Here is a 15,911-nt window from a genome sequence, read left to right on the forward strand (position 1 = left end):
GGAAGTGCTTAAAGTTATAGACAAATCATTAACTTCATTACATGATTAATATATAACATTAATTATACAATACTGACAATGATAACATGAAAGGTATTATAAGATTTATGGAATTAAGTTGCTCCCTCACCGGTAGCATTCGCTTCAAGTAATGTAACGTTACAGAGTCGAGCATTACATCAGTGAGGGAGGAGAACCGAGCGTTATAATGCGCATTGCGCACCTAGTAATAATATATGTGTAATATCTTGATGCATGTAACATGTCGTGACACTGAAGTCAACTTGCTATGGAATGCTCAAAGTCGAATCTTTAATGTTGTACATTACACGCGAATGCTCGTGTCAGGGAGATAGTATTGTAATGTAATGCTCAAAGACGAATCTATAATGTTACATTACACGCGACTGCTCCCGATGAGGGAGCACCATTAGGCAAACACTTGATCATATTGATTTACACAAAATAATGTAAGTAAATAAAGTGATATAAATACCAGCATTAGCGATATATCGGCTGTGGAAAGCAATGTTGGAACACGGCACTTCCTTCGCGAATATTCCTTGACGCGTTAAGCTAAGCACAAATTCGCTCATTATCTCGGCTGGACCAGAAATTGTACAAGATTCCGCAGAGTTGTGACAAGCAACTTCTATTTCAGGAGGACACATTCTAGATATCTGAAACAAAATTTCCCTGCGATAACTGCTATCGTTAAATTTGTAGAACTCAGTCTCGGATTTATAAACAGGCCCTTATAGGCCACGGCCTAGGGGCGGCAGCGTCCATAGAGGCCCTACAAATTACGTACATGGGGCGGCAGAAATAAAGTGGCCTACACAGTGTAGGCTACACTCATAATAATATAAATTCGGCACTGCTAGAACATACATACATGCCGGTGTAGGTTAGAAATTAGAATCAGAGAAGTTGATTCCTATGCAAATCGGGGACCTAAGTAGTTTGGTTGCATTACGTCAAACCCAGCCGACAGATCACAATTAACATTGAATTGACATATTCGACCAAATAACGTTGGTCTGTCAATTACATAGGAATCAACTTCCTCCATGGTACATTGTAGTCGTCAGACATATTGTCCTATGAATGTTGAGTGTATTAAAAAAATATTCTGTTCTGTTATTACTAATACCATAATGTGAAACTGTTTGATATGGAGATACCTCTTTATATCCTAGTCCAATGGCTGCCATGGATCCACGGATGAACGGTGTCTGTACGGAGACTAGACCACGGCTGTAGGCACACATAATAGTTTCTTCAGCGGTGAAACAGTTGTCTGCATAGGCACACCCAATTTCACCTAGACTGTGCCCTAAAATAATAATAATAAGATATGTTTCATTTTACCAACTAAATGATAAAATGTAAGTGTTCCTCAGGGTGGTATTTTAGACCCGATGCTTTTTATGGGGATCAAAGGTGAATATTTTTCTTTGAATCGGGTTTAATTAAAATTTTAATTATAGTTCTATAAAAGTGGAATTTAGAAAACTATATCACATAATTTAGAATACTTTTACAATCTTCCAAATAGCGAACTTAGAAATATGCTCCTAATTTTTAGAATAACTAGAAGTCAATTTCGAGATTCACCAATTATCATATCTGGTGCTATATCCATAGCTCGTAGCACATCAGTGAGTCCGATTTGTATGGCAGTGATACCGACAAACGAATGTAGAATGTTGTCAAATGTCTTGGGATCATCCGACGTGATGATGTCGACAATGTTCAGTCCTTTAGGCTCAAGTACTCGGTGACATCTAGAACAAAATTCACAATTAAATTCGTAGATTCATATTCAACTAAAATTATAGCTGCGACCTCTTTTAGAATGTATGGTGTTTTACTTGTACTATTAAAAGTGGTAATTGTTAACCTTTGAATAGCGGCAGCGAAGACCGGTATCCGCATGAGGTCTTTCCCCATGGCGGGCCACTGCGAGCCCATGCCGCTGTACACGAACCACAGCGGCCGCCGGGCCTGGTCAAAGTAGGCGCACTCCGAGCTCAAGCATACTGTTTCCTTGTTCTCGTCTGTATCTAAAATTAGCAAAATATTATTATCAATACCAAGTAAAAAACGTTTGAGTCCTAGCGGCTACTGACGATTGTTTCTTGCTAAATCGACCGTCACTGTGTCATTGTATCGTTCCTTTATCGCTCGGTAGTTTAGTTATTAGAAAATATCTTTACCTAGAATTAGGAAACCACGTCCCAAGTGGCCAGTTATATTATTCTCATAGAAATGATGAATCAGCGTCAGTTCTTCTGGGTCGACCGGCTTACTCTTGAGATAAGTGAATATTTTTTGAACGGCACTCTCCTGCCTTCCTGAACTCAGCACGAGACGTGGAAAATGTATCTTATATCGTGCTATATCCTAGAGTAGGAAAAACATTTGCTATTTAATTGTTTCTTTTCAATTTTCTCCAATAAGTACAATTACAATGAAATACAATTTTCCTAAAACTGTTAATTTTATCTTTTAATGCTGTAATTGTTCTTATTAATTTTTCTTTCAAAATTTGATAATAATGTAAAGTGTGGTTAGCTAACGTCTCAATATGTATCTGTAAACATCAAATTATGGGACAACGCTCTATGTTTACCTTTTTCTTACTAAATCCATGTAGGAGGATATGCCCGAAAGGTCCCGTCATAGATATGCTATTGATGGCAGTGTATGTGGGGACGAAGTCTTTATGCTCTGCCAGTATTTCAATTCGTCCTTCTTTTATTGCAGCGATATCGTCTCGTGGCGTGTTATAGTGCAGGTTTGCGGCCAATTTTCCGCATTGGTAGCCCAGCAGGATCTATTTTAGGACTATTGTTAAATAATTCCAAATTACAGTAATGATGCTAGTAAAATTATCAGAAGAGGCGAGGAAAAGAAGTTCGTCGGTCGTAGTAGGTTAAGTGAGGAAGTAGGTATCAGTACTCTTGCTATTGTGAAAGTAATAAAAATTGGACGTACTATCAGAGAAGTTGATTCATAGGCAGATGGTGGACCAACATAATGGTTACGATATGTCAAACTTAGCCGACAGCTCACGACGACCAATATTGAAGTGACATAATCCGACCAAAGCTGACCAAAGGTCCGTCAACTGCCTATGACTCAATTTCTTCGATGGTACACCAATTTCAGTTACCTTGGTAACAGACGAGAGTCCCGAGGCAGATTCCACATAGCCGATATTGGACATGACGCTGCCAACCGGTAGGGGTTTCCTCCGGCCTTTGCAGAAGAATTCATCTATCGCTTCTAGTTCTCTTTTGTCACTGTCTCGGTTACCTGAAGAAAGATATGAAGCCTTTTTTATATTGTCTCTTTTGTGTTAAACTACTATTGAAGTCTTTCTAACAGACTCGTTCTAACGCTCTCATTGTGTGCCATTTGTAAGCAATGACGTAGAGCTATCACGTTTAGCTCTTGGTCATCATACTTATATATAAATCTGAAAGTGTGTCTGTCTGTCTTCAAGCCCAAAGCACTGAATCAATTTTGCTATTTGGTATGGAGATACTTTGAGTCTCGGGATATCATGCATGATATTTATTTTTTTTAATGAAAGAAGGGGGCAAACGAGCAAACGGGTCACCTGATGGAAAGCAACTTCCGTCGCCCATGGACACTCGCAGCATCAGAAGAGCTGCAGGTGCGTTGCCGGCCTTTTAAGAGGGAATAGGGTAATAGGGGAGGGTAGGAATGGGAAGGGAAGGGAATAGGGGAGGATAGGGAAGGGAATTGGGCCTCCGGTAAACTCACTCACTCGGCGAAACACAGCGCAAGCGCTGTTTCACGCCGGTTTTCTGTGAGAACGTGGTATTTCTCCGGTCGGGCCGGCCCATTGGTGCCGAAGCATGGCTCTCCCACGTATAAATTAATGATAGTTTTTACCCCGGGAAACTGTACAGCCATTATTTTAATAAATGATCAAGTTTTTATCTACCTGCTCCAAACGCTTCCACATATTGTACTTCGAGAGGAGACACGTCAGCTTCCTTGTAGAAGGTCCCTAGGAATCTCGTTATATCCGCAGGGTCTCGATCGAAACCGGCGACGGCACCGATGTCCGTTTTACAAAGCGACATAAACTCGGTTTTGACGTGGACTACACGTGCATAAATTCTGAAAAATAGGATTTTGGTGACAATTTTGTCTTACTAATCACCGCTGCTACCTTGCAAATAAATTATTTACATAACACATTTACTTATTCCAGATTCTGTCTTCGTCGTTCAAAATGTTTCCAAACAAGAACTAACAATAATAAATAAAGAAAATATTTGCCTATATGTACGTACCTAAGGGCATCTTTGGCCTTTTGCAGGAATATACAGTTTATTGCTTCTGACTTGCAGCACCCGTCAGCATTAGCATCGAATGATTTTGTTTTCCCATCCTTACATGTCAGTAGAATTCTGCAATAAACATTATATGTTAGGTATATTCCACCGTACCACCGACACTACTTTCAAATTAATGGATGGCGTGTCATAAGTTCATAACTCACAGCGTTCAAAAACATCACCATTCGTAATAAATGATATCTAATGTACTGTAACTTCTTGGTGGAAATGATTCGTAATTAAAATAATAAAAATGTCCCCGGTAACTTTGGAAACAGGGCTTACATACCACGAAACCGTTTTGAGACTCAAACAATCGAACGAGAATGCGGCATCCTACTCTAACAAACGTGAAATAACGTTGTTAGAGCAGGACGCGGCATTCTCGTCCGATTGTTTGAGTATCAAAACGGTTTCGTAGTAGGCCTACTGAATCTACTTATTTTGCGTTGTCGGGTGACGGGTTTTATTATGCTCCCGCTAGCCTTTGGAGAGCATTTGCCAGAGAAATACAATACATTAGAAAAAAGCATTAGTACTTCTGGCTCTTGGTGCGGCCCGGGTAAAAAATTACTTCAGTTTACCAACCTGCCGTATCCAATAAGAGTCTGAGAATGCAGGCACAGTTTCGATCCCCCCACTATGGCGGCTTCGCACTCCCCCCGGATCATGGCGTCGTAGGCCATCTCCAGGGCGGCGGTGGAGGAGGCACACGATTGGTCCACTGACATGGAAGGACCCTTCAGGTTCAGATAGTACGAGATGCGGTTGGCGCACATACTCCGGTTGCACCTGAACATCAATAACAATTAAAGACGTGAGTGGATGCAGAAGTGGGTGACTAACAATTCCAAAATGTTTTTTTTGGGTTCCGTACCCAACTGGTAAAGTCTGTCTGTCTGTCTCCAGGCTGTAACTCAAGAACCGCTATAGCTAGACTTCTGAAATTCTCACAGGCTATGTATTTTTGGAGCCGCTATAACAACAAATACTAAAAACAAAATAAAGTTAATATTTAAGGGTTTAGGTTATCCCATACAACAAACGTTATTTTTTTGGTCTTTTTGGCTCGCAATCCGTAATGGCAAAATATAGGCACTTGAAATTTTCACAAAATCCTCAATTATATGTGTACTTTAATCTTATTTATTTATACTTTTTGCACAATGTACAATGGCGGACTTAATGCCATATGGCATTTTCTACCAGTCAACCATTGGGTGGTAGCAGAGACAAAACTAAAAGACACAGGCGCTTCCTGTTTATATATATATATATATATATATATATATATATATATATATATATATATATATATATATATATATATATATATATATCAAGTTACACATATATTTACAATATACTAATACTACTATGGATATTATATATAACCAATACTCTACAATATATACATTATACATATTATTATTATACATATACATAATACGTATCTCTGGTTGGGCTTAACCTGATTTCCGGAGGTAGGGCGTTCCACAGTAAAATATCCTGGACGTGGAAAGAATAATGGACTAGACTGGAGCGGTGAGGTGGACAACGGAGACGCGCATTATTTGAGGAGCGGAGGGTTCTTTCGTGATTATCGCAAAGGTATTGGAAGTGTGACTTTAAGTAAGCAGGAGAATTAGGGGAATTCAGGAATGTATAGAGCATACACAGGGCTCGCACTGAACGACGTTGTCGTACAGGCACCAGTGCAGCTCGGTACGATAGGAAGATACACGGTCATATTTCCGGAGATTGTATATAAACCTAATACAGTTGTTAATGAGTCGGTCATATTTGTCAAGCTTGTCAGCATTGAGGTCCAAATAGCACACATCACCATAATCTATAATGGGAAATATAAGAGACTGGACCAGTAGAGTTTTAATATGTGTCGGTAAAAAGTTTTTGTGGCGGTAAAGCGAACGTAATATTCCCGTAACTTTCCGACAAACTGAAGCTGTCTGTGTTTGCCAATCGAGAGTGGAGTCTATGTGTAATCCGAGATCTTTTACACTCGAGCTGAAATTAATTACAGAGCCGTCAGAGATTACTGGTGGAAGAGATGCTACATCTACCCTACATATATTACGAGGACTACCCAGTAAGATGGCTTGACACTTACGAGGGTTAACTGATAGACCAAAGTTTTCACACCAGTCCCTAATGGCTTCAAGATCCATGTCAATTTCGTCAATCTTCCTCGCCCTCGTCAAATTATCAACACTTGCTTGACAATAAAGCTTGAAATCGTCTGCATACAAATGATACGCGCAGCGAAGTCTGAGGGTAACATAATTAATAAATAGTGAGAAGAACAAAGGAGAGAGGATACCGCCTTGGGGGACGCCAGTGTAGAGATCACACCAGGATGACGCAGAATGATCCATGCGTACCGACTGTTGGCGCCTTCGAATATATGACGAGATCCATTTTAGAACCTCGGTTGAGAGCGGGAGGCAAGAGAGAATAGCTAACAAAATTTCATCATCGACATTACTAAAAGTATTGGAGAAATCTATTAAAACCATATTAAACAGTAAAATTAAAATAAAATAAATAAGGGGGGGGAAATAATCCCATACAAAAACACATTTTTTCCCAATTTGCGCTCTATAATGGTACGGAACCCTTCGTGCGCGAGTCCGACTCGCACTTGACCGATTTTTTATAAGTACGTACCCAGTAATGCCAAGGCCTGATTTTACATGATCAGTGTATAGGAAAACTTTGTCAGCTTCAGTAAAGCAGATTCCTATGAAAACTCCTACTTTCTTTCCTGCCAAGTATCCTGGACTGCAACCTGCAAAATTTTATAATTAATGGATTTGGAAATGTTAAGTAATTTTAGCACAAATTAATTTTTATTCTACGTTATCCTATAGATAACGTATAGAAATTAAAATAATAATTATTTATTATTAAGTAAGTACATAAAAACCCTATAGATAAGTTGGGATGTATTTTTTCCTACCCCATCTTGTAGCCCATGGGATGCATCGTAGATCGTAGTATAGGCATTTAAATAAGTGAAAGATTGTAGCATATTCTAGAGAACAAAATATATGGTTATTGCTTAATACCTCTAAGCAGAAATATAATATTATTTTGATCGAAGCCTCAAGTGAGGTTTTGTATTGCATTTATGTACTATGTTTCTAAAACGATTTGCGCTTAAACCACTGAACCTATTTTGATAAAATTTTGTATGCAGATACTTTGAGTCACTTAAAAATGATTTTGACTAAATCGCTAAACCGATATCGCGGATTTTAGTGTAATAGATATTACGCTTGGAGAACGACATAGGATAAATTTTATCATAAAAAGTAAGCAATAAACTCTATTAATTTGCGTTTAAGCTGCTGAACCGATTTTGATTAAATTTAGTAATGTAGAAATTAGATCAGGTGTGAACCGCACATTTAACTCCATTAAAAATTATCCTACGTCCTTTCCTGGACCTTAAAGTATCTCCATACCAAATGACAATAGGCAAATTTGGGCTATCGGCGGCCACTGATGAAATTAGTGTCGAATAACTTACTGCTTGCTTTAGACGTGTTATTGTATTCCATTTAATCCTAATGCTTCATTCTAAACTTCCAAATCAATCAATACAATAAAACCAGTTTGTGCTGCTGCGCACACGTTATGTAGTCTGTAGTCTGGTATCTCGGTTGGGTTAGGTTAGGTTTAGGTTAGGTTTGCCTGCTCAACTTAAGGGGTCCTGGGTCAACTTGTCGGCGGCTCTATACGGGGGTCCTTCAGTCCATGGCCCTGTATGGAGCTCCCGTCTGGGCGGACCACCTTAACACCCAGAGCAGGGCGTTACTGAGAAGTCCTCAGCGACTGATGGCGCTGCGGATCATACGCGGATATCGCACAATATCCTACGAAGCAGCGGTAATCCTCGCCAGAACCAAACCATGGGACTTGGAGGCGCGCGTTCTGAGTGAAATCTATTATCGCACGGCGGAGGTCAAGGAGAGGGGGTCCCCCCTCTCCGTGACCTCCGCCGTGCGATCCCCTGAACTGACCGCTCGGTGGAGGCGTCAGGCGCGAATAATTATAATGCGTGCCTGGGAGGACCGGATGGCAACACCAACGGCTGGACGCGCAGTGGTGGCAGCGTTTCGCCCGCACCTGCGGACGTGGGTAACGCACTGCAAAGGCGTCCTCACCTTCCGTATGGAGCAGATGTTGACCGGGCACGGGTGCTTTGGCCATTACCTGCACCGTACGGCTAGGAGAGAACCGACGACGCAGTGCCACCACTGCGATCACGGAGATGACACAGCGCAGCACACGCTCGAGGACTGCCCGGCATGGGCAGAACAACGGGCGGTGCTCTGCGCTACCACCGGAATGGGCATTGTCCAAAAAAAATCACATGCACTTTTTATATTTTTTTTCGTTAAAATTAGGTATTTTAAGAATATAAATTAAATAATTTTGAAATTCATTGGCTAGTTTTTTCTCAATAAATTTTTGAAGTTTCGCTCTGACGTCATATTTTAAATTTCCTTTCAATCTTATTTATAATGGCTGGTTCATCAAATGCAAGTTCTCATTATGTGAAAGCTGATACGAGAAGCTTACGAAAAGTTCGAAACGTAATGTTGGTCGAATTTATTGCTAATTTAACGCCATTGAAGGTCAAACAAAGGTTAAACATATTTGTTAAAAATATAAGTAACTGATGGGTATTTTTTTCGTTTATATACAGAAAAACGATCACTGACCTTATTCCTCGAAATGTTTTTGTAATGAGCAAAATTAAAAAAAAATGGACAATCCCCATTATGAATGAGAAATATAAAAACATTCAAGGCACATATTTTTTTCGCATTCCTTCAGTGGTTGGGGCGTGAAGGTAAAAGACAGACAGGCTTACGGCGGTTCCCAATATTTGATCTATCTCTGGTTTGGCCCTACTAGAGATAGGAATAACTCACATTAGACATTAGAGACATATATTTTATGTCAATTGTGAGCTATTCCTATCTCTAGTAGGGCAAAACCAGAGATAGATCAAATATTGGGAACGGCCGTTAAAGAACAAAGAAGGTAAAATTATAAATCAATACGTGTGACGCTCGGGGACTGCTGCGAATACCTAATACCGCACAATTACATTTTTTTGATTAAAATAAGCAGAAAATAAAGATTACTTATGGAGAAATCTTGTAAGTCGTCCTACTGGTTCGTTCTGTCTATTATACCGCTACGGGCTACCCACAATGATATCGCCCCTGTACAAGATCTTTTATTTACATATAACCTTGCTGAGTCATATTTACTAATTATAATAAACAAAATGTAAATGTGAAAGTGTGTATGTCTGTCTGACTGTCTGTTACCTCTACACACCCAAACCACTGAATCGATTTTGTTGAAATTTAGTATGGGTCCCGGGAAAGGACATAGGATACTTTTATCCCGTAAAAAATGGACGGTTCCCGCGCGAAAACCGAATTTTGGCGCGAAAAACGAGAATGTTTTGACATATAATTTCACTGTCGATGCTAGCGGATGCGATATGACTCATATGACTAAGCACTTAAAGTACAAAGTACAAACCTGCGTCAAATATTGCCTGGTAAGATTGTTCTAGTAGTTTCCTCGACATGGGGTCCATGAGATTGCTGAGGCGATGGTGCACTTTGAAGAACTGAGCGTCGAAATACTCCAATTCGGAGATTTGGCCGACATACTGTGACACCTCCGGAAGACCGCTCCAGCGTTCAGTCTTCTCCGCAGGATTAATCTGTAGAACACTTTTCACATATTATTACTAGAGGGTTCACGCGACGAAACGCGGAAAAAACCCGTAGTTTCCCAGCAACAAAGGTAGCCAATGAGCTCCCGTTCCTCTGCTCTACATTAAAATTATCCTAGAAGTTACTAACTGTTCTACTCAACAAAGTTTTACTTTGATGCTATTTATATATCAGTGTTATATCAGTGTTTCCCAATTTTTTTTATGGAGTCTGGCACCCCCGGAGTTAAAAAAATATTACGTTTTTCAGAATTAAAGTTTTGAGGGGGTACGATCAGTTACGTAGTTTATAATGTCTCGACCGTCGATCCTCTGAGGTCGACCCTGTTCTTGACATAATATTATCCAATGCGTTTTTTTTTAAATTTTGAAATACTTAAATTTTTTTGAAGTACTTAAAATAAGACAATACGTCAATTTATGTGCCGACTGCCGAGTCGTAGTTAACGAAATTTGAATTCGTTGTATGAAATGATGTGAAAGTTGAAACCTCACGAGTCACGTTCGTCCGCACCGTACGCGCCGCATTTCGTGTAATATGCGGATCAGCGTACGGCGCGACAAAATATGTGCGATGAGCTTTAAAAAATAAAATTGTCTTCAAACTATTGAAGACAATTTTATTTTTTGTCCAAAAATGAAAAAACCGCATTGCAAACCTTATTATACAGTATGTGGTGGAGCTCCTGTATGTTTCGCGATTTGGGGTAGAGTCCGGACATGCCAGAGATGACCACGTGATCTCCGGTCACTTCCAGCCCATGATATTCGCGTCTCTCACACTCCCCCTGCTCTCCAGGTATTGTATTCATTTTCAATCTGTAAGCCCCTGTTTATGACAATAGCGGAGTGCCTAGAGCGTAAAAATCATGCAAACCTCCGATTTCCGTAATAGTGGATGAAAATTGAAAAGAACTGATAACATAAATAAAAAAGTTTACCTATTGAAAAGTTGTGCTTTTAAGTTATTTATTATTGTATTGCACTTCAGTTAAGGAGTGAGCACACTGAGACGGGCCGTGCCGGGGCTCAGCGTGCCGGGGCGCATCGCAAAAATCCGCATCCATACAATTTGTATGTGCGCATCGGCCCGGATTTTTGCTCGGCGGATTTCCGTCAATGCGACACGGCCCGACAAGACCCGCTGCGCCCGGGCAACAGTGTGCTATAGCAAGTGGCGTGCGGATGTGATGCGATGCGGCCCGGCAAGCCTCGGCTCAAAATCCGTCAATGCATTGCGCGCCGACCCGCCCCGGCACGCCCCGGCACAGTGAGCGTTAAAATCCGTCAATCCGATGCGACCCGACCCGGCAATAGTGTGCTATAGCGCATTTTGCGCTGCGCTGAGCCCCGATCCGCCCCGGCACGGCCCGGCACGCGCCGACAAACTAATATACAAAAAAAGAAAATAAGTAGGAGAAATTATTAATTAAGATTTAAAAATTAATATTTTTGTATCTAGATGAGCATACCTCCGAATAAGTTTGTCGGCTGTAAGTACCTGATAAATGGCGTTCCTATTTTTTTTTTGTGTTTTAAGAAGTTTAAAATTATTTCTTAGGCATATCAAAGCTAGTTAATGCGTAAATTTTTTTTAGCTCTTATTTTATTAACTTTTCCGAAAATGGAGCAGAAACTTGTCACGTATATTTCGAAGAAAATCTGTATTCTATTTCTTTTGGTTAAAGGTTTTAAAAGATTTTTTTTTCATTCATTACATTCGCTAAAACATACTTAAATGAAAAAAATATTATAAATTAGGTTAAGAACCGATATGTTTTGTATTCAGATCATCCGTCTTTATAGTATAAAATGTATGTGAGATATGTAGCCCAATTAGCACCCAATTTTTTTGGCTTTTAAAAGGATGTTTTTAAATATATTTTAAACGCTACAAAACGCCTTTTATTTGTCGATGCATTTAACTTTTTAGCTCTTACTTCAATAATTTTTCAACTAATGTAGCAAAAAAAAATTGGTCTATGTTACTCATTTTTGGAGATTATAAAACGTTTTAAAGTACTTAAAACTCATCATTTCTCTAAAAGTTAAATAAAACCGAAGTTACATAAAGTTAAAAAACGCACAATAAAAGTTAAATCACAACCCTGAAATCCGCCCAAACCCTTTTTTTTTATCTTGGTTACGAGTTGCGACGAGCTTTAATCTCTAAAAACTTTGCAAAATCTTATACAGTTTTATAATTATCTTAGCAAAGCAACTTTCTTTTTTAAAAATTGTGTTTTTGGTTAATTTTCAATGTAAGCAATCGGATAACAGTCATTAAATAGCAGGAACAAGAAAAAAAATCTTGACTAGTTTTACCTATATGGTGAAATATAAATTTTTAATTAAATACTTACCTAAAAAATTAAAAGCACAAATTTTTTCCGGTAAACTTTGTAAGTTATAGCGTAGAAAAGAAAATGAAACCTCAAAAATCAAAATCCATTCACAATTACAATTTTCGGAGGTTAAAGTGTTAAAACCTCTGGGCGCTGCACTAGAAATATACTTTACATAAAATGTTTGGAATATCGCTCTATTCAGCAGAATAAAGCGACAGTCCCGGCAGTACTGTATCATAGTAAAATGACTGTATCATGCCAGCACGGTTGCAGAATGTTGCAGCATGGATCATTTTTCACATACGGTTAATAAATCTGATTGTCTGTCAGTATTTCTAGTCCTGAGTGCATATAATTTTTAACCGACTTCCAAAAAACGAGGAGGTTATTTGTTCGACTGTGGATTTTTTTTTCTACTTTGCTTATGCCGAAACTGCACCGCTCTGTTTTCACTTTTGAGTGCTCTACCGTGGTCCGTGGCTATACATTTTCTGCGGAGTTACTACGCAGGTGGCCACAGCTGTGGAGTGTGGACTGCCAATCGTTTTTACCTGCTTCAGATTTTTTCGCGCGATAAATACATTTACGTCTTTGCGGCGCGTATAGGTGGATAATAATTATAATAATTAAAAAAAATGAAGTTAAAAGTATAGGTATCTATTGTGCTATTAACTCACATACCCACTCTAAAAAGGGTGTTTTTAATTTTGCATCGGTTGTGAAAATAATATATTTAAAATTTTACCTATAGCGACGACTTCTAATTCACCACGCTTACGAAGCGAATAGGGTAAATAGCAAGGTACACCTAATTTCCGGTTTTTATATATAGCTGTAAGCTGACTAATTAAAATTGATGACACTATGTTTATACTTTATAATAAATTTCCATATACTTTTTTTAGTAATAGTTAATGACGACGTCGAAGAGTTCAAGACTGCTAATGAAATATACATATTAATGTAATATAAATAAAATGCAATACACATTATTTTCTAGTAAAACCTAAGATCTACCAATTCCTGATGATAGGTAAATGTCCGAAAAAGTTTGCGATACGAACTTTTACGTTTTTTTAACGTGGTAAAGGGGGGGGGGGGCAGAATTTGTGATTTTTAGGGTTCCGTAGCCAAATGGCAAAAAAGGAATCCTTATAGATTCGTCATGTCTGTCTCTCTGTCTGTGTGTCCGTTCGTATGTCACAGCCACTTTTCTCCGAAACTTTAAGAGCTATACTATTGAAACTTGGTAAGTAGATGTAGTCTGTGAACCGCATTAAGATTTTGATACAAAAATGGAAAAATCGTTAAAAATTTTAGGGGTTCCCATAGGTACAACTGAAACAATTTTTTTTTTCATTTAACCTATGTGTGTGGGGTACCTATGGATAGGTCTTTATCTTTTCTTTTCTATTTCTTCGCTCCTATACGGTACCAGTCCCAAAAGTTTCAGATATTCTGACATTGACTGAACTCACGATTAAATTAGCTCTGTTACTGACTTAAAAATAATGAAGACTGTAGTACGTATGTACAGAAATAGTTGAGATTTAGACGAATTCTAAAAAGGCAATATTAAAGAGTAAGACTTATTTTATACTTTTTAGTTCATATTATTATTGTTTTTACCTTGGAAGTCGGTTTTAATTTTTTGTTAAAAATAATAATTTCACTCTTTTTAGTTATCTACAAGATAGGGCTTTATGCGTAAATAACCACTACGAATGTTAACTAGGTTTACATTATGTTACTGTAAACGAAATTGTGGTAAATGCTTGCAGTAATCTAAGCGATGCTGCAATTTCCAAACTTTTATCCTTAAAGGTTCAGGAGTTCGGTTCAGTGTCTCTGGGTCCAGGGACCTCCTTCGTATGAAATTTCACTTATTTATAACATATGTTTAAGTTACTAGAAACAACTTCTTAACCACTATGTATGTTTTAATAAATTTCAAGGATTTACCTCGACTGCTCATAGATCCCATCATCAGATCACCACTTTCGTAATTGTTACACAAAATTTAGATTATATCCCATACAACAACACAAGAATTTTGAAAATCGGTCCATAAACAGCGAAACAATCATCAGAAACATCAGCTTCGATGCAAAATATCACGTAAACTACCACTAATTGGGTCATAATGTGATGACCCATGGTATTGTGGGGATATACGTTTATGGAAGATCTTCCGACCGAGCGAGGTGATATGCTCGGTCAGGCCGATGATGTGCCTCGAATATTTCAGAAAAAATTGAAATCACTATATGTTTTCATACAAACTTTTAGGAGTCCCCTCGATTACTCAAGGATCCCATCATCAGAACACCACTTTTGTGAACATGGTACCAAATTCGAGTTAAACCCTATACAACACAAAAAAAAAATTTGAAAATCGGACCACAAACGGCTGAGTAATCGTTGAACATACAAAAAAAAAAGATACAGCCAAACGTATTACCTGCAGCTGCCCCCCCCCCCTGGATCATGTTGACGTTCCTACTAAGTATAATATCTAGTACTTTTATCTATAAAAATTAAAAATTAAGAACGAATTTTTGCCATTTGTTCGGTCCACCCGTTTGGATGCTACGATGCCACAGACAGACAGACAGACAGACAAACAGACAGACAGACAGACAGACCGACAGACAGACACGTCAAACTTATAACACCCCTCTTTTTTGTCGGGGGTTAAAAAACACTTGGCGATGATTCCGCGTCGTCCTTTTTCACCTTCATTCTAGGTCCTAGAATAATATGAAAGACGGGCGTGAGAGAGCTAGGACGATAAAAAAAAAATTTAGTTTGTTATTATTTTTAGCAATATTCCGCGAAAACATAAATGCGATAAAAGGTGGTGTTTTGGCCGGTGGCGGCACTTAACGGACGTTGTTCGTAGGGTCCACATCCTGAGGATGCTCCGGTGTTGAGGCGAAACGCGCGTCGAGGTTTTCAAGCTGCATGGTGGTGGTGACCTTGCACGGATTTGCCAACATTATTGCTTGTGTGGTGGTGGTGTTTGCAAGTTCTTGCATGCGAGTGTACGCATAGGCAGTGTGGGAGGAGGGAGGTGCTGTACGCATGCCTATGCGTACACTCACTCATTTACTTAAAGGTGGAAATTGTTTTCGCGGAATATTGCTAAAAATAATAACAAACTAAATTTAAACTATGGATTTCCGCACAGTAACGCCTGATTCCATTAACTAGCTAGGACGATGTTTAATTTTTTGCATTAGTCGCCCTCTTAAGTAAGATTATAACTATTAAGCAATCGACGAACAATCTTATAAGAATGAGGTTGAATGTGAAATTTTGCGTCCGACGCGACGCAAGTAGATATCGTATTCGTAGTTAATAAAGTGGTGCGAAGAAACACGTAACAGCTTAATT

The 15,911-nt window shown here is 38.9% G+C and overlaps 1 protein-coding gene across 4 annotated transcripts in view; it reads right to left on the reverse strand.

Moving 5' to 3' along the window:
* The window catches only part of LOC121729000 (fatty acid synthase-like), a 31,410-nt gene extending 18,109 nt beyond the window's left edge, over positions 1-13,301 (reverse strand). For 2 of the 4 annotated variants that reach the window (XM_042117368.1, XM_042117366.1), the window contains exons 1-14: positions 13,261-13,288; positions 10,827-10,996; positions 9,969-10,155; positions 7,068-7,188; positions 4,968-5,171; positions 4,335-4,451; positions 3,980-4,158; positions 3,179-3,321; positions 2,636-2,839; positions 2,220-2,406; positions 1,904-2,066; positions 1,618-1,787; positions 1,185-1,336; positions 497-680 (exon numbers count right to left, since the gene is read on the reverse strand). In XM_042117368.1, the coding sequence (XP_041973302.1) occupies positions 497-680; positions 1,185-1,336; positions 1,618-1,787; positions 1,904-2,066; positions 2,220-2,406; positions 2,636-2,839; positions 3,179-3,321; positions 3,980-4,158; positions 4,335-4,451; positions 4,968-5,171; positions 7,068-7,188; positions 9,969-10,155; positions 10,827-10,979 (2,164 nt within the window). In that variant the 5' untranslated portion in view covers positions 10,980-10,996; positions 13,261-13,288. Of the gene's footprint in view, positions 1-496; positions 681-1,184; positions 1,337-1,617; positions 1,788-1,903; positions 2,067-2,219; positions 2,407-2,635; positions 2,840-3,178; positions 3,322-3,979; positions 4,159-4,334; positions 4,452-4,967; positions 5,172-7,067; positions 7,189-9,968; positions 10,166-10,826; positions 10,997-13,260 lie in introns of those variants that run through there. The other 2 variants (XM_042117367.1, XM_042117369.1) reach the window with 2 other exon arrangements.
* Positions 13,302-15,911: the final 2,610 nt, after the last annotated feature.

This window comes from Aricia agestis, chromosome 7 (assembly GCF_905147365.1).
Source record: "Aricia agestis chromosome 7, ilAriAges1.1, whole genome shotgun sequence".
NCBI classification, from domain to species: domain Eukaryota; kingdom Metazoa; phylum Arthropoda; class Insecta; order Lepidoptera; family Lycaenidae; genus Aricia; species Aricia agestis.